Genomic DNA, 19,731 nt, shown 5'->3' on the forward strand with positions numbered 1-19,731 from the left:
CCCCTTAGCAGAAAAACACCCCCAAAGCATAATGTTTCCACCTCCATGTTGGACGGTGGGGTCATAGGCAGCATTCCTCCTCCTCCAAACACGGTGAGTTGAGTTGATGCCAAAGAGCTCGATTTTGGTCTCATCTGACCATAACGCTTTCACCCAGTTCTCCTCTGAATCATTCAGATGTTCATTGGCAAACTTCAGACGGGCCTGAATATGTGCTTTCTTGAGCAGGGGGACCTTGCGGGCGCTGCAGGATTTCAGTCCTTCACGGCGTAGTGTGTTACCAATTGTTTTCTTGGTGACTATGGTCCCAGCTGCCTTGAGATCATTGACAAGATCCTCCCGTGTAGTTCTGGACTGATTCCTCACTGTTCTCATGATCATTGCAACTCCAAGAGGTGAGATCTTGCATGGAGCCCCAGGCCGAGGGAGATTGACAGTTATTTTGTGTTTCTTCCATTTGCGAATAATTGCACCAACTGTTGTCACCTTCTCACCAAGCTGCTTGGCGATGGTCTTGTAGCCCATTCTAGCCTTGTGTAGGTCTACAATCTTGTCCCTGACATCCTTGGAGAGCTCTTTGGTCTTGGCCATGGTGGAGAGTTTGGAATCTTATTGATTGATTGCTTCTGTGGACAGGTGTCTTTTATACAGGTAACAAACTGAGATTAGGAGCACTCCCTTTAAGAGTGTGCTACTAATCTCAGCTCGTTACCTGTATAAAAGACACCTGGGAGCCAGAAATCTTTCTGATTGAGAGGGGGTCAAATACTTATTTCCCTCATTAAAATGCAAATCAATTTCTAACATTTTTGACATGCGTTTTTCTGGATTTTGTTGTTGTTATGCTGTCTCTCACTGTTCAAATAAACCTACCATAAAAATTATAGACTGATCATTTCTTTGTCAGTGGGCAAACGTACAAAATCAGTAGGGGATCAAATACTTTTTTCCCTCACTGTATATAGCCTCGCTGTTGTTATTTTTACTGCTGCTCTTTAATTATTTGTTACTTTTATTTAGTATTATTTTATATTGTATTTTTTGGTGATTATTTTTTTGGTGTTCTTTCTTAAAACTGCATTGTTGGTTAAGGGCTTGTAAGTAAGCATTTCATTGTAAGGTCTACACTTGTTGTATTCGGCGCATGTGACAAATACAATTTGATTTGAGATTGCAGGCCTGTCTAAGACTAAAGCAAAGCAACTGGTGAGTTACTGCTCTGTTTCAGCCTTTATGGGCAGCCTAGCTGTGTGGAGAAGGTGCTTTTTGTATCCTTAAGTGTCCTTGTATCCAATACCTTTGAAATGTTTGAATCCTTTATGTAATGTGATTTGTGGATTCAAATAAAGTATTTAAATGTTTGGGTGTGCTTAACCCTCCTACCTGTCCCTCTCCCTCAGACTTGTTAGAAGACATGGAGGATGGCAAGGAGCGTACATGTGACTCTCTGCTCATGTGTATCGTCACTGTGCTAAGCCACGGCCTGAGGAGTGGAGGGGGGGTTGGAGACGTCCTGAGAAAGCCCTCCAAAGAGGTAAACACACAGACCAGATCCCCACCCAGCCACACTGGAGAGAACAGAGCCCCTATTCATAAAGTGTCTCAGAGAAAGAGTGCTGATCTAGCAACAGTTTTGCCTTTTAAATCATTATGAATAAGAGGGAGGACCTGATCCTAGACCAACACTCCTACTTTGAGATGTTTTCTGAATACAGACCCAGTCAGGCCCAGTTAAACTATAGAGTTCAGTATCATCTGTAGGGTTGAGCTGATGTTTATAGCAATAAATATTTTCCTCAGAACCCCTTCCAGCTGTTTGGCCTCCTCCCTGTGTGGGAATTGATAAGGTCTGGAAATACGCTATATATATACAAAATAATGTGGACACTCCTTCCAATTAGTGGATTCGTCTATTTCAGCCACACCCGTTGCTGACAGGTGGATAAAATCGAGCACACAGCCATGCAATCTCCATAGAGAAACATTGGCAATAGAATGGCGTTACTGAAGAGCTCAGTGACTTTCAACGTGGAACCGTCATAGGATGCCACCTTTCCAACAAGTCAGTAACATTTCTGCCCTGATAGAGCTGCCCCGTTCAACTGTAAGTGCTGTTATTGTGAAGTGGAAACGTATAGGAGCAACAACTGCTCAGCCGCTAAGTGGTAGACCACACAAGCTCACAGAACGGGACCGCTGAGTGCTGATGCGCGTAAAAATCGTCTGTCCTCTGTTGCAACACTCACTACCGAGTTCCAAACTGCCTCTGGAAACAACGTCAGCACAATATCTGTTCATCGGGAGCTTCATGGAATGGGTTTCTATGGCCGAGCAGCCGCACACAAGACTAAGATCACCATGCGCAATACCAAGCGTTGGCTGGAGTGGCATAAAGCTCGCCGCCATTGGACTCTGGAGCAGTGGAAATGTGCTCTCTGGAGTGATGAATCACGCTTCACCATCTGGCAGTCCGACGGACAAATCTGGGTTTAGCGGATGCCAGGAGAACGCTACCTGCCCGAATGCAAAGTGCCAACTAAAGTTTGGTGGAGGAGGAATAACGGTCTGGGGCTGTTTTTCATGGTTCGGGCTAGGCCCCTTAGTTCCGGTGAAGGGAAATCTTAACGCTACAGCATACAATGACATTCTAGACGATTCTGTGCTTCCAACTATGGGGCAACAGTTTGGGGAAGGCCCTTTCTTGTTTCAGCATGACAATGCCCCCGTGCACAAAGTGAGGTCCATACAGAAATGGTTTGTCGAGATCGGTGTGGAAGAACTTGACTGGCCTCAACCCAATCGAACACCTTTGAGATTAATTGGAACGCCGACTGCGAACCAGGTCTAATCGCCCAACATCAGTGCCCGACCTTACTAATGCGCTTGTGGCTGAATGGAAGCAAGTCCCCGCAGCAATGTTCCAACATCTAGTGGAAAGCCTTCCCAGAAGAGTGGAGGCTGTTATGGCAGCAAAAGGGTGACCAACTCCATATTAATGCCCATGATTTTGAAATTAGATGTTCGACGAGCAGGTGTCCACATACTTTTGGTCATGTAGTGTAGGTTTTCACTAAACTACCAGTCAGACCACAGATGATGACATAGAGCATCATGGAGAAATGTCTACTCCTGTCATAAACCGGTACACTCATTGGGCGCCTCCCTAGAAGGTAATTTGACCTGTAGCCTACATTTGATATGAATTGCAGTTTTGTTTTTACTTAAAAAAATAAAATAAAACTTTAACCAGAGACTGTAAAACCAGTGTAATGTGTGCTCTCCGTCTGGTCTTGGTCAGTACCCGTGCTGCAGCATTCTGTATGTTTTGCAGTTGACCAATGGCTTTATTGGGTAGACCAGACGAGAGCATTACAGTAGTCAAGCCTGCTTGTAATAAAAGCATGGATGAGTCTCTCTGTATCAGCCTGAGAGCGAAACGGCTGCACCTTGGCAATGTTCCTAAGGTGGTAAAAGCTATTTTGGTCACATTCCTAATATGTGATTCAAAATTTAGTTCAGAATCTAAAACAACACCTAGGTTTTTTTACCTGGTGTTTTATATTTATTGCCCGTGAAATAAAATGTGCAGCTTGATTCTCTCTCTGCTTTGGCTCCAACAATAAGTACCTCGGTCTTGTCTTGATTTAGCTGGAGGAAGTTGTGAGCCATCCAAGTATTTAAATCACTAATACATTCTAATAATTTATCCGTGGAGCTAAAATCCTCTGGTGAAATGCTGCGTAGCAGTGAAAATCAATGCTGTACATTCTGATAACGCTTTCAAGGGGTAACATACTTTATATAAACTGAACAGTACCGGACCCAAAATCGAACGTTTGTGGAATGCCACATGTGATATGTATTTTCTCTGAGTTATATTCACCAAGGGTGACCGGTTAAATAGGTCCTAAACTAATTTAGAACTGGACCGGAGAGGCCTTCTCCAGTCTGTCCAGAAGGACATCATGGCCAACAGTGTCGAATGCAGCACTTAAATCTAAGAGTACAAGGACAGAGAGCAAAATGTTTATGGTGTAAAATGCTTGTTACAGTTAAAAAGAGGTGCTGGATGAGAGAAGAGCCTGTATACGGTGCCCAACATTTCAGCCTGTTTGCGTAACTGTTTCTTGAGGTCGTAACTGTGTGGCATCTGGCCTCTTGCACCAGTGTTCTTATGTTTCACATCAACACACGATTCATGGCCGGTCAGGCTAAGCCCCTGCTCATAACCAATGGCCCCCATTCTGCCTTTATGTAAAAACCAGGGCAGTGTTCAATATGGTCACCAAATGGAAGAAACAGACTGAAACAGGGAGGGACTACCTGGACCTGCCCAATAAGAGATGGTCATTTCCACCTTTCATTGCAGAATGTTTAAAAACATTTCAGTTGTGTACCCAAATAAACACAACCCACACTTATCTCTCTGACCCAGGTCACTTCATCATATGTCAGCCCAATATGATACAGGGCCGGGCCCCACCTTCACTGTCTAACATTTGGCTTTACTCTGACCTTATTGTCATTGTGTTATATGTTCTGCGTGTTATTTCTTTGTTTTACATATGTTGTATGTTATTGTTTTAAATGTTATATGTGTTTAATCCACAGGTGGGAAACTCCATCCTGAAGGGTCACAGTGTGTCCAGTCCAGTACTTACACACCTAAATCAACTAATACTGCTTTACATTGATTTAAATGGACCTTGATTATTTTATTGGTTAAATAAGTTTATAGGTTGAGCTGTTAGTGGTGGGCTGGACCAAAAACCTGTTGCTCATCCCTGGTTTAGTCTGTAGACCGCACTGTGTCACTTTCTACTCAAAGTACCAACAATAATGGCTATAGTGTGATACAGTACTGTGTATGTTGTGATCTGGAGTTTATAATGCTATATAATGTGTTGTAAATTATAACCACTCCTCTCCCTCCAATCCCCCCTTTCTCTCTTTGTAGGAGCCTCTGTTTGCGGCCAGGGTGATCTACGACCTGCTCTTCTTCTTCATGGTCATCATCATTGTCCTCAACCTTATCTTCGGAGTCATCATCGACACCTTTGCTGACCTGAGGAGTGAGAAACAGAAGAAGGAAGAGGTCCTGAAGACCACCTGCTTCATATGCGGTGAGAAGACATAGCTGCCCTGTCTCTAGCCTGAAAATAACATAACTACTAGTCACTTTAATGGGGTAGCCATGTAGTCTGAATAGTTTCAGTTTTCAGTTGCTTAGTAGAACACTGGCATATCAATGTAGGTTTGTTCTATTTTACAAGATAATCTCATGGTTTAGTCTGGATGGGGGTCACCTCATGAGTAAGTCCTGAGTATGACAGGAGTATGTAGGTAGTGCACACATGAGTAAGCACTAGTCCTTAGCTTGACCTTCCTCTATGAATGTTAGTTTACTGCCGTCCTTCCCTCTTTCTTCCCTATACAGTATCTCTCTTTCCTCCCTTTTTCTCTAGAACAGAGTCATGGAGGCTTCCTGCCTGCCCAGCACTCCTTTCTTCTCTCTCAGCCAGTCAGGTAGTGGGGCACAGTGAGCAGCAGATGGAATTAGTCCAGGGCCTGTACTCACATAGTAGGATCTAGGATCAGTTTTCCCTTTTAAATCATATTGAATAGGAGGTGGGGTGGGGGGGGTCCTAGATTAGCACTCCAACCATTAGACTTTTTGTGAACATGGGCCCTGGTCTGTTGCCGGGCTGAGCTGTATGTGTGTGGAGGTGGTCTATGACTCACACACATTAGATAAGGCCTGATTCGGCAACAGACCAGGGCCCATGTTCACGGCACCATCGTCATGGTTTCCGGGGGGAACTGAGGCAGAGGAGATGGGAGCGAGATTAGAGGGATTGTCTCCCATCACAGAGAGAGAGATGGTTCCTAAAGCCATTGACTCGGTCCTCCTCTAAGCCCCTCCTCAGTAAAAGTATTGCCTTTTGTGCCTCTTCCAGTGCCTTCAGAAAGTATTCAGACCCCTTGACTTTTTCCACATTTTGTTACGTTACAGCCTTATTCTAAAATGGATTAAATTGTTGTTTTTCCTCATCAATCTACACACAATACCCCATAATGACAAAGCAAAAACAGGTTTTTAGAATATCACATTTACATAAGTATTCAGATCCTTTACTCATTACTTTGTTGAAGCACCTTTAGCAGCGAATACAGCCTTGAGTCTTCTTGGGTTTGACGCCACAAGCTTGGCACACCTGTATTTGGGGAGTTTCTCCCATTCTTCTATGCAGATCATCTCATGCTCTGTCAGGTTGGATGGGGAGCATTGCTGCACAGCTATTTTCAGGTCTCTCCAGAGATGTTCAATCGGGTTCAAATTCGGGCTCTGGCTGGGCCACTCAAGGACATTGAGACTTGTCCCGAAGCCTCTCCTGCGTTGTCTTGGCTGTGTGCTTAGGGTCTTTGTCCTGTTGGAAGGTGAACCTTCTTCCCAGTCTGAGGTCCTGAGCACTCTGGAGCAGGTTTTCATCAAGGATCTCTCTGTATCTGCTCCGTTCATCTTTCCCTTGACCCTGACTAGTCTCCCAGTCCCTGCTGCTGGAAAACATCCCCACAGCATGATGCTGCCACCTCCATGCTTCACCGTAGGGATAGTATTGGACAGGTGATGAGCGGTGCCTGGTTTCCTCCAGACGTGGCACTTGTCATTCAGTCCAAAGAGTGCAATCTTGGTTTCATCAGACCAGATAATCTTGTTTCTCATGGTCTGAGTCCTTTAGGTGCCTTTTGGCAAACTCCAACGGGCTGTCGTGCCTTTTACTGAGGAGTGGCTTCCGTCTGGCCACTCTACCATAAAGGCCTGATTGGTGGAGTGCTGCAGAGAACCTTCTGGAAGGTTCAGCCAGCTCTAGGAAGAGTCTTGGTGGTTCCAAACGTCTTCCATTTAAGATTGATGGAGGCCAGTGTGTTCTTGGGGACCTTCAATGCTGCAGAAATGTTTTGGTACCCTTCCCCAGATCTGTGCCTCGACACAATCCTGTCTCGTGGCTCTACGGACAATTCCTTCGACCTCATGGCTTGGTTTTTGCTCTGACATGCACTGTCAACTGTGGGACCTTATATAGACAGGTGTGTGCCTTTCCAAATCATGTCCAATCAATTGAATTTACCACAGGTGTACTCCAATCCAGTTGTAAAAACATCTCAAGGATGATAAATGGAAACAGGATGCACATGAGCTCAATATTAAGTCTCATAGCAAAGGGTCTGAATACTTATGTAAATAAGGTATTTCTGTTTTTTATCTGTAATACATTTGCAACAATTTCTAAAAATTGTCATTATGGAGTATTGTGTGTAGATTGATGAGGGAAACATTTAATTTAATCAATTTTAGAATAAGGGTGTAACGTAACAAAATGTGGGAAAAATTAAGGCATCTGAATATTTTCCGAATGCACAGTATATCCATGAATAGCATTCCCATTCATTACTTTAATGACAATACAGGTACCATAGTAGCTCCTCCGTCTGAGGATTTTGGCCTAGATCAGGGGTGTCGGTTTATTCCCCCCCCAAAAAAAGAAAAATCTAATCAAATTGTATATGTCACATGCGCCGAATAGGTGTAGACATTACCGTAAAATGCTTACTTACGAACCCTTTCCCATCAATTCAGAGTTGAAAGGTAAGAAAAGAAAGAAAGAAAGGAAATAGTAATACAATAAAATAACAATAACAAGTCTATTTACAGTACTGTACAAGGAGTACCGGTACCGAGTCAATGTGCAGGGATACGAGGTAATTGAAGTAATTATGTACATGTAGGTAGGGGTAAAAGTGAATAGGCAATCAGGATATATAATAAACAGAGTAGTAGCAGCATATGTGAAGTGTGAAAGTGTGTCTATGAATGTGGCGTCTGTGTGTGTGTGTGTGTGTTGGAGTGTTAGTATGTGTGAGTGTGTGGGTAGAGTTCAGTGAGTGTGCATAGAACCAGTGCAAGAATGTCAGTCAAAAAAAGGGGGTCAATGCAAATAGTCCAGGTAGCCATTTGATTAACTCTTAAGCAGTCTTATGCCTTGAGGGTAGAAGCTGTTCAGGAGCCTTTTGTCCCAGACTTGGCGCTTCGGTACCACTTGCCGTGTGGCGGCAGAGAGAATACAGTATGTAAAGACAAGATTAACTCAATAATTTGTAAGTCGCTCTGGATAAGAGTGTCTGCTAAATGATGTAAATGTAATAGTCTGATGGTTGACAATATTAGCCTATCACTTATAAATGATATACAGTGGGGGAAAAAAGTATTTAGTCGCCACCAATTGTGCAAGTTCTCCCACTTAAAAAGATGAGAGAGGCCTGTAATTTTCATCATAGGTACACGTCAACTATGACAGACAAATTGAGATTTTTTTTCTCCAGAAAATGACATTGTAGGATTTTTAATGAATTTATTTGCAAATTATGGTGGAAAATAAGTATTTGGTCACCTACAAACAAGCAAGATTTCTGGCTCTCACAGACCTGTAACTTCTTCTTTAAGAGGCTCCTCTGTCCTCCACTCGTTACCTGTATTAATGGCACCTGTTTGAACTTGTTATCAGTATAAAAGACACCTGTCCACAACCTCAAACAGTCACACTCCAAACTCCACTATGGCCAAGATCAAAGAGCTGTCAAAGGACACCAGAAACAAAATTGTAGACCTGCACCAGGCTGGGAAGACTGAATCTGCAATAGGTAAGCAGCTTGGTTTGAAGAAATCAACTGTGGGAGCAATTATTAGGAAATGGAAGACATACAAGACCACTGATAATCTCCCTCGATCTGGGGCTCCACGCAAGATCTCACCCCGTGGGGTCAAAATGATCACAAGAACGGTGAGCAAAAATCCCAGAACCACACGGGGGGACCTAGTGAATGACCTGCAGAGAGCTGGGACCAAAGTAACAAAGCCTACCATCAGTAACACACTACGCCGCCAGGGACTCAAATCCTGCAGTGCCAGACGTGTCCCCCTGCTTAAGCCAGTACATGTCCAGGCCCGTCTGAAGTTTGCTAGAGTGCATTTGGATGATCCAGAAGAGGATTGGGAGAATGTCATATGGTCCGATGAAACCAAAATAGAACTTTTTGGTAAAAACTCAACTCGTCGTGTTTGGAGGACAAAGAATGCTGAGTTGCATCCAAAGAACACCATACCTACTGTGAAGCATGGGGGTGGAAACATCATGCTTTGGGGCTGTTTTTCTGCAAAGGGACCAGGACGACTGATCTGTGTAAAGGAAAGAATGAATGGGGCCATGTATCGTGAGATTTTGAGTGAAAACCTCCTTCCATCAGCAAGGGCATTGAAGATGAAACGTGGCTGGGTCTTTCAGCATGACAATGATCCCAAACACACCGCCCGGGCAACGAAGGAGTGGCTTCGTAAGAAGCATTTCAAGGTCCTGGAGTGGCCTAGCCAGTCTCCAGATCTCAACCCCATAGAAAATCTTTGGAGGGGAGTTGAAAGTCCGTGTTGCCCAGCGACAGCCCCAAAACATCACTGCTCTAGAGGAGATCTGCATGGAGGAATGGGCCAAAATACCAGCAACAGTGTATGAAAACCTTGTGAAGACTTACAGAAAACGTTTGACCTGTGTCATTGCCAACAAAGGGTATATAACAAAGTATTGAGAAACTTTTTGTTATTGACCAAATACTTATTTTCCACCATAATTTGCAAATAAATTCATTAAAAATCCTACAATGTGATTTTCTGGATTTTTTTCCCTCATTTTGTCTGTCATAGTTGACGTGTACCTATGATGAAAATTACAGGCCTCTCTCATCTTTTTAAGTGGGAGAACTTGCACAATTGGTGGCTGACTAAATACTTTTTTTCCCCACTGTATTATCACTTGTGAATGATGCCCAGCGTAAGGCAATACCTTTGTTTTGTTTACTTTTTCGAATCATAGTCGCACACAACTTCTTAAAATTAAGCACATTAATCTGCTTTACAAGGGGTGTAGAGCCTAACTGGCATACATAAGCAGCGCGTGAGTTCCAAGTTTGGGGAAGATAATTTTCACCCTAGAAATTCACCTTTATAATAAAAAGTCACTTTTGATAATTGTGTTTTCCTGCTAATGTAACATTCGCGCTTATAGCCTACTGCAATGTGCGCATTGCTGCTCTTATAATGTGAAGAAATATTCTAATAGTTGATCAACATTTTAAGCTAAAAGTTCTGATCTGTTGCGTCAGCCTCATTGCGGAAACATGGTTGTATTAATTTGGGATCTATCCAACAACTGTCCCAGACTAGGTTTGGAATATTTATTTCTCGCACAGAATAGAATAGGTCAACCTTTTTAGTATGGGGGGGATAGTAGATTGACATAGGCTAGTGCTTTTGCTGTTCGTTAGGCCTACTCATCTTGTTGGCTGACGAAAAGTAAATGTGGACAGTTCTTCCAATATCTTCAATATGTACCTCGGAATTGGATAAGGATGCGAGCAGTTGTGTCCACGATGTGTTTGTCTTCACTTGTAGCCTGTGAGAAGACCCAATCACGTGATGGAGAGCCATGTGAGTGAAAGGTGCTTCGGCGCATGCATCACTCAGGGAGAAGGGAATTATAATTATTATATTTAGCCCAAGGGCACAACGGCCACTGGCCGCAAAAGGCATGTATTTTTTTTATATGGCATTACGGCCACACAAAGGGGATGCCGCCGGGAAATTCTAGGCATTATCAAGTGCTTGTCAAATTGTGAATGAGAGACTGATGAAGTGTGCACAGCCTGCGCAAAAAAACAAAGCAGAGCTCATGCCTTTCATGCGACTTTAAAAAAAATCATCATTAGTCGCATCATGCAGCCTTACAATGTATTAAAAATTAAAACATATAGCCCAACATTTGTAGAACTAAGGTTATCACATGAATAACTCTAAATTATAGGAGTACCTATTTCTTTGTTAACCGCTCAACACAGAATAGCCGCATTTGGAGAAAATATCCTTTCTATTTTATTCAGCTTTGTTCAATTGTATTCTTCATACTATAAAATAATATAAAATAATGCCACAGAATTCTAAGCAAATCTTGTCTGCTAAATGAACTAGTGTAGCCTACAGCCATATGGCATAGCCAGATCAGGACCTAACATAAGGACAACTCAGAGTATGCTATTCTGTTCTTCTGAAATAGACTACATTTTCTTCATATCATGTTTCTTTAGATTAGTCTAAAATAAATAATGGATGTATTGTGAAAGTGTAGGCTATATTGCATGAATTTATTAGACTGTAGATGTTCCAAAGGTCTGCATCAGTGGCTGGTAGGCTTTGTGTGGAAGCCAGGAGATGCTAAATGTGTTTATGTTAATTAACGGTCAATCACCAGCTGACAATATTTCGTGACCACCACAGCCCTAACCAGAGATCTTTTTTTTTCTCAAATACTGTAAAAATATTTTGTCAAAATTTTGTCTTGAAGACAACGTTAATTTGCTCTGACGTCTAAAGAGTTCCTTTGTGCATGGGCATTTGCGGGGCACAACAAAAAAGAAGCCAAGCCAAGCATCAAACAGTTCTCCCTAAATTCCCTTTCCCCTCCGTGTCTCACTCACTCAAATGCTTTCCGACCGCTCCCTCTACATACGCGTACTGAGTGTGTGCACACAAGCTCCTGTTTAGCCTATAAAACATATCTGATGGGATACACAAGCTACATTCCTTGCCAAATGACGACAGTTTTATCACAAATTCAAAATGGACTGGTTGACTGAAGTACGGAAATATGTATTCCAACAACGAGCTGTAGTTTTGGAATAATTGCGTCCCATCTAATTTCTGTTTAGGCTACTTTGCGGTTGACACTGGCTACCACAGCCACAAAGTCAAAACTGGCTATATCGTAAAAATTAATGAAACCAAAAATTAGCTTTTTGGTCTTAATTCAAGGTTAGGCATAAGGTTAGCAGTGTGGTTAGGGTTAAGGTTTAAAATCAGATTTTAAGAAAATCAATTGTAGAAATAGGTGGGGTTTAAGAATTTGTGGCTGTGGTAACTAGTGACGACCCTACTTTGCGAACTGCTAGTGCCATAGAATTGGTTAGTCTATGCAAAAACATGAGTTTGATAAAGACAGAGCGTATTTTCATCAGAATCATTAAGCATAGGCCTACTCACCAAACAGATGTCGTGGCCGTAATTCATCCCCATGCAGTGTTCAATGTGGAATTGTTAATTAATGAGAAAGTTCCAAAGAACAGGCAGAATAAACTAAATTGAACGTCTGTATATAGAAAAGTCAGATTCTGGTTTGCAACCCAAATTGAGCCATGTTTCAAATTATCACTCTTTGAAAATAACTGTTCCAGATGTGGGATGCGCATCACTTCACACTATTCTGTTCTATTACCTCTTTTTTTTTTTTTTTACTATAACATACAGTGGGGAGAACAAGTATTTGATACACTGCCGATTTTGCAGGTTTTCCTACTTACAAAGCATGTAGAGGTCTGTAATTTTTATCATAGGTACACTTCAACTGTGAGAGACGGAATCTAAAACAAAAATCCAGAAAATCACATTGTATGATTTTTAGGTAATTAATTTGCATTTTATTGCATGACATAAGTATTTGATCACCTACCAACCAGTAAGAATTCCGGCTCTCACAGACCTGTTAGTTTTTCTTTAAGAAGCCCTCCTGTTCTCCACTCATTACCTGTATTAACTGCACCTGTTTGAATTTGTTACTTGTATAAAAGACACCTGTCCACACACTCAATTAAACAGACTCCAACCTCTCCACAATGGCCAAGACCAGAGAGCTGTGTAAGGACGTCAGGGATAAAATTGTAGATCTGCACAAGGCTGGGATGGGCTACAGGACAATAGGCAAGCAGCCTGGTGAGAAGGCAACAACTGTTGGCGCAATTATTAGAAAATGGAAGAAGTTCAAGATGACGGTCAATCACCCTCGGTCTGGGGCTCCATGCAAGATCTCACCTCGTGGGCCATCAATGTTCATGAGGAAGGTGAGGGATCAGCCCAGAACTACACGGCAGGACCTGGTCAATGACCTGAAGAGAGCTGGGACCACAGTCTCAAAGAAAACCATTAGTAACACACTACGCCGTCATGGATTAAAATCCTGTAACGCACGCAAGGTCCCCCTGCTCAAGCCAGCGCATGTCCAGGCCTGTCTGAAGTTTGCCAATGACCATCTGGATGATCCAGAGGAGGAATGGGAGAAGGTCATGTGGTCTGATGAGACAAAAAGAGAGCTTTTTGGTATAAACTCCACTCGCCGTGTTTGGAGGAAGAAGAAGGATGAGTACAACCCCAAGAACACCATCACAACTGTGAAGCATGGAGGTGGAAACATCATTCTTTGGGGATGCTTTTCTGCGAAGGGGACAGGACGACTGCACCGTATTGAGGGGAGGATGGATGGGGCCATGTATCGCAAGATCTTGGCCATCAACCTCCTTTCCTCAGTAAGAGCATTGAAGATTGGTCGTGGCTGGGTCTTCCAGCATGACAACGACCCGAAACACACAGCCAGGGCAACTAAGGAGTGGCTCCGTAAGAAGCATCTCAAGGTCCTGGAGTGGCCTAGCCAGTCTCCAGACCTGAACCCAATAGAAAATCTTTGGAGGGAGCTGAAAGTCCGTATTGCCCAGCGACAGCCCCGAAACCTGAAGGATCTGGAGAAGGTCTGTATGGAGGAGTGGGACAAAATCCCTGCTGCAGTGTGTGCAAACCTGGTCAAGACCTACAGGAAACGTATGATCTCTGTAATTGCAAAATAAGGTTTCTGTACCAAATATTAAGTTCTGATGTATCAAATACTTATGTCATGCAATAAAATGCAAATGAATTACTTAAAAGTCATACAATGTGATTTTCTGGATTTTTGTTTTAGATTCCGTCTCTCACAGTTGAAGTGTACCTATGATAAAATTTACAGACCTCTACATGCTTTGTAAGTAGGAAAACCTGCAAAATCGGCAGTGTATCAAATACTTGTTCTCCCCACTGTAGGTGTGTCTTGACCAGTAGCTGTGCGTTGACTCACCCTACTTGTAGAGAAACGCCAATGCCATCCTCCTCTCTTTCATGTCAAGTACACGCTTTTATTTTTTGTTGTCCTAGGCTACCTGGCTAAAATGTTTGCTCGCTAACCTAACTTCCTTTCATGGGCAACGTTAGCTAGTTAACATTAGCCTTCTACATGTTGAACTTCCATCCTCTCAGACCAGGGGCACAATGTATGAATTTATGGTTGGATCAGAATCGCCATTATAATCATTGCACAGTACGGAGAATTAAGTAAAACCACAAGTCCAAATCCCTATCTCCATCCATGGCTAGTTTTGGAAAGGACCAATTTTAGCTAGCTAGCCACCGGAGGACAACAACACAACGAGATGCACAACGAGTTTCTGTCAATGACATATGCTCTCGATGCGATGTGATCGGAGTGGAGCAGAATCCAAACTGGCTTCCCTTGACATTTTTTTTTTATGTGCCAGGACCATTCACAGTTGAGCTCACTCTGTTTAGCTCAACGCTGATTGGCTATTATTTTATATAGTTTTTATCAAGGGAAGCTAGATGCTCGCTGGCTTCCCTTGCATTCAATGCTAGGGGCGGCAACAATGTCATACTCTTTTGGACCAGACAGCATCAGATAGATGGCCTACACATACAGAGACAGAGGGGCGCTGTTTCGCTCGGATGCATTCTCTGCTGAGATACATTCAGCCTCCTGCAAATTGAAGGAAAATTATGAAACACAGAGAGACAAAAGATAAATTATTGAATGTTTTTTTTTTTCTTGGTAAAGTTTTTGGGGATGCCTGGCTTCCCTTGGCATCCATGAATACACACCACTGGTCTTGACTGTGATAAGGGCTTGGGAAATAATAGCATCTTGTCTGTTAAATTAACAAAGGGCTATGCCACTGCACAGACATAGGCTTCTACAAGCAAGCGCCACTGCTGAGGTTACTGCCTTTTTGAAGATTGTGTTCCACGATATAATATAACCAGTTGACATTACGGTTTCAATAAATTAGTCTTAAATGGAACTTGTTTTTTTATTGACTGAATATATATATATATGGGCCGATTCGTTATCTGTAATGGTTATGATAAATTAGGACTTGTTGCGCACTGTTGGCATATAGAAACATGCACTTTATCTTTGTGTTCAAAATATTTTTTTTTTTATCCGAGTACTTGGGAAAAAATCATGCGAGGACTAGAACAGTAAAAAAAAATCTAAAATGTCCATTCCTACAGGGAAATATACAAAACATTTGACACCCCTTGCCTAGATAGATCAAATCCAAAATGGCCACACTTTCTGCACATTCCCCAAATTCACATGGCAATTTTCATATTTTGGAGATTACGGAAATTTGGCCAGTCTATCCAGGAAGACTGTTGTTTAGTCATTAGATTGAAAGATGGACTTTGTTCACAGGAATTGTCAAATGCTTCTGCCAGATGCTCATTAAACACCACGCCATATCACAGGGTCAGAAGTGGCTTACCCTCCGTGAATTGATTTACGCTCTCTATTGTAACCCCGAACTCCTAGTTGAACCTAGATCCCTTAACAATACCCCTAGTATTCACTATGACCCCTGTCCTAATTACCAGCAATCCTAACCGTGTGTGTGTGTGCGCGCGTTTTGATTTCCTCACAGGTCTGGAGAGAGACAAGTTTGACAACAAGACGGTGACGTTTGAGGAGCACATCAAGGAGGAGCACAACATGTGGCACTACCTGTTCTTCATAGTGCTGGTCAAGGTGAAGGACTCCACAGAGTACACCGGCCCTGAGAGCTACGTCGCTGAGATGATCAAGGTGACGCACACACACCAAGCCTGAGCTGGCTCTGGCCTTGTGTTACAGTTAAATGGGTAACATTTCCCCATGTCAGACCACAATGTCTAATAGGTAATGTGATACAGCAAATGCCCAGGCCGTCCCCAGTACCCACTGAAATGAGTGCATAGGGTACACTACATGATTGCATAGGGTACACTACATCCTGTCCTGGGGGTAGACTGAGGTTTGTAGGGTGCATATAGGGCCATAGAGTTGCTGTTTGTTTGTTCTGGTAAATCCCTTAACTAGCTGCTGACCTTTGCTGCCTGTATGTACGTTGTGTGTAGTGAGTCAGAGGGGAGAATGTGACACGCACACACACACACCTCAACATAGCTATTTGCCCTTCCGCCCTCAACTGACAGAGATAGCACGTACACACTGAATGTCACTGACCAACTGAATGACAAACGAACTGGATGAGACACACACCCTGTGATCTCACTGGATGAGACACACAGAAAGGCAGAGGGACAAGACAGAACATGAACTGTTGTCAAACCTTAAACCAGATTAAGCTGTGATACGAGGCACAATGATAGCACTTGAAAAGGGAATAGGTTTCATTTTTGTATTCCACTATGATAGACCTGAGATGCCAGTAGAGGCATCTCTTAAAGAGTCTTAGTTTTTGCTGTTCGGCCTTGTTATTTTGGTAGCAATCATGTCATCATACTGGTCTGTGCAGTTTGGTGTCCTAGTAACACAAATACAAGGGAGGACGCTAACAACCCCCAGCCTTATTCTTATGTTTCAATGCCTTTTTCTTATGTTCCATGCAAATAAACAGACTTTGGAGCATAAATCACTCGCAGTGTTCAGAGTTTCTTTGCTGATTATGTTTTTCTTTGATATCCTCAAAGCCATTGGATGTCTGTATGTTTCTGTCTGATCTTCCTTTATTTACCCAGGCAAGTCAATTAAGATACATTTATTTTATCTTATTTACAGGAGCACAATCTGGACTGGTTCCCGCGGATGCGTGCGATGTCGCTGGTGAGCAGTGACGCGGAAGGCGAGCAGAACGAGATCAGAAACCTGCAGGAGAAGCTGGAGTCGGCCATGAGGCTGGTGTGCAATCTGTCTGGACAGCTCATGGAGCTCAAGGAGCAGGTGAGTCTCATCTGCACAGACATATACAGACAGATGTCTGTCAAATCACACCTTGGCTCCCAACAGCTAATTGGCAAGGCACTCATGTAGTTCTGAGATGATTGGATTGGTGAAAAGCAATACGGGATAAATTCCACCTAGCCTATTAGAAGGCAAGATGGAGCGATTTACTCTTGCTTACTGAGCTCGAGGCAAGAAGGCACCAAGAGCCTGCCGGTGCTGAAACTGAAGTGATTGATGGATTGTAGTTCATCACCGCCAACACTCGGTCTGGAATGTAATTACATGCTAGCATGGCTAGTGGCTAATGTTAGCCAGCTCGAGTTAGCATACGAACTCGGTAAGTTCTCCATACAACGTTGACAATAGTGCATTGCGGGTAGTCCCAAAGATATATATTTTCTAAACTAAATGTAAAAAAAAAAAAAGAAACACTAATAAACATATTTTGTTGGAGGTATAGGTAACCAGACTGTGACTAAAACTAAGTTACTAAGACTTTGACCACACTGTGTTGTTACTTAGGAGAGTAAAAACTCCTATTTCCTACCCTTTAAACTGATCCAATCCTTTTTTATTATTAAGTGCCTATGAGTAGGAGCTAGGGGCCATTTTGAATTGAGCAGAAGGTATGTGAGATTCTCTCACTGCTCTGGGCTGTTGAGTGGTTGTGGAGAAAGGTTTGTGGGGTTGGGGTTGGCTGTGATGGGTGGGGTGGGGTGGGCCCAGGGTGGGTTCACAGAGTTGTTGAGAAATATACGGAAGCTGGATTGTGTGTGGAGGAAGGGGCTGGCAGTTCATGCGTTCACAGGGTTAACAATAGTCTATGTCAAAGCTCGCCACAGGAAACTTGGGTCTCAGTGTTTTTATCAGTAGGTGTGCACTGTGTAGTCTGCATGTTTGTGCGCTTCTCCATGTGTTTGTTATTGGGTGTGTACTACGTGTTTATTTGAGGTTGAGATCAACACTACCCCCCTCGGCAGATGACAGAGCAGAGGAAACAAAAGCAGAGGATTGGACTCCTGGGCCACCCCCCTCACATGAACGTCAATCCCCAGCAGCCAGCCTGAGGGGGACCGTGGGGTGGGTACCTCCTCCTCCTCCTCCCAGGACCCTAACCCAGGACCACTCACATGGAGAGGCTGACCTTACAGTGCGTTCTTCAGACAGTCAATGTAGTGTACAGGAGTATGCCAAAGTGTGTATGTTCAGTAGTAGTGTGCCTAACTCATGGCCTTTAGAGAGTGAGTATGTCCAGTATGAAGGGATTTATGTGTGAATGTGTGTAGAATGCCTTAATGAACACTTAGTGTTTATGAAACTAGGGGCTTATGCATGTAGTGTACATGAGTGTGTCTGACTATTTACTGTGCACATGAGTTTGAGTGGGTGGATGGGGAATGTATGGTGTGCACAAAGTGCCCCTGGACTTGAGAAGAAGGAACCAGTCATGTAAGTTTAGGTTGTAAAAAGTACTGAAGTGAAAATGCCTTAGGTTGTCTTACTACCTTTAATGCCTTGTCCATCTTCCTTACCACTTTGAATGGGTGACAAAGGTTCTACTCCCCCATTGGTCTCGATGTATTTGGCGAACTTGAAGTCTCAGCCAATTGCAACACAGGACTCTTGAGAGACATGGGACACTCGTGTTGGACGCTTTCCTCTTGTTTTGTATTTGTAACCTGGCAAACAGTATTTCATATCTTATTTTTGTACGAGGTGCAATATGAATACTTTACGAAATGCAACCACAAAGATGTTTAATCTGTACATAATGTCTGAGGGAGATGGTATGAGTTTTTTTAGATGGGTTTGTTATTTTATTTTATTTATATACAGTGCCTTCAGAAAGTATTCATACCCCTTGACTTATTCCACATTTTGTTGTGTTACAGCCTGAATTCTAAATGGATTGTTTTTCTTACCCATCTACACACAATATCCCATTATGACAAAGTGAAAACATGATTTTAGACATTTTAGCAAATTTATTGAAAATGAAATACAGAAATATGTCATTTACATAAGTATTCACAGCCCTGAGTCAATACTTTGTTGAAGCACCTTTGGCAGCAATTACAGCTATAAGTATTTCTGGGTAAGTCTCTTAAGAGCTATCCACACCTGGATTGTGCAACGTTTGACAGTTATTCTTCTAAAAAAAATTCAAGATCTATCAAATTGGTTGTTGATAATTGCAAGACAACCATTTTCAGGTCTTGCCATAGATTTTTAAGTACATTTAAGTCAAAACAGTAACTCGGCCAATCAGGGACATTCACTGTCTTCTTAGTAAGCAACTCCAGTGTAGATTTGTCTGGTGGAAAGCAGACTGAACCAGGTTTTCCTTTAGGATTTTACCTGTGCTTAGCTCCATTCCATTTATTTTTTATCCTGAAAAACTCCACAATCATTAACGATTACAAGCATACCCATAACATGATGCAGCCACCACTATGCTTGAAAATATGGAGAGTGGTACTCAGTAATGTGTTGTATTGGATTTGCACCCAACATAACTTTGTATTCAGGACAAAAAGTGAATTGCTTTGCCAATTTTTTTGCAGTATTACTTTAGTGCCTTGTTGCAAACAGGATGCATGTTTTTGAATATTTGTATTCTGTACAGGCTTCCTTTTCACTGTGTCAATTGGGTTATTATTGCGGAGTAACTACAATTTGTTGATCCGTCCTCAGTTTTCTCCTATCACAGCCATTAAACTCTTTAACTGTTTTAAAGTCACCATTGGCCTCA

General features: G+C 42.6%; 1 protein-coding gene across 3 annotated transcripts in view; it reads left to right on the forward strand.

Moving 5' to 3' along the window:
* The window catches only part of LOC121577563 (inositol 1,4,5-trisphosphate receptor type 1), a 157,511-nt gene extending 138,665 nt beyond the window's left edge, over positions 1–18,846 (forward strand). For all 3 annotated transcript variants that reach the window (XM_041891269.1, XM_041891270.1, XM_041891271.1), the window contains 5 exons: positions 1,401–1,534; positions 4,958–5,123; positions 15,679–15,839; positions 16,815–16,976; positions 17,960–18,846. In XM_041891269.1, the coding sequence (XP_041747203.1) occupies positions 1,401–1,534; positions 4,958–5,123; positions 15,679–15,839; positions 16,815–16,976; positions 17,960–18,046 (710 nt within the window). In that variant the 3' untranslated portion in view covers positions 18,047–18,846. The remainder of the gene's footprint in view (positions 1–1,400; positions 1,535–4,957; positions 5,124–15,678; positions 15,840–16,814; positions 16,977–17,959) is intronic.
* The last annotated feature ends 885 nt before the right edge of the window (positions 18,847–19,731 follow it).

The sequence above is a fragment of the Coregonus clupeaformis genome, chromosome 12, assembly GCF_020615455.1.
Source record: "Coregonus clupeaformis isolate EN_2021a chromosome 12, ASM2061545v1, whole genome shotgun sequence".
In the NCBI taxonomy this organism is placed as follows: domain Eukaryota; kingdom Metazoa; phylum Chordata; class Actinopteri; order Salmoniformes; family Salmonidae; genus Coregonus; species Coregonus clupeaformis.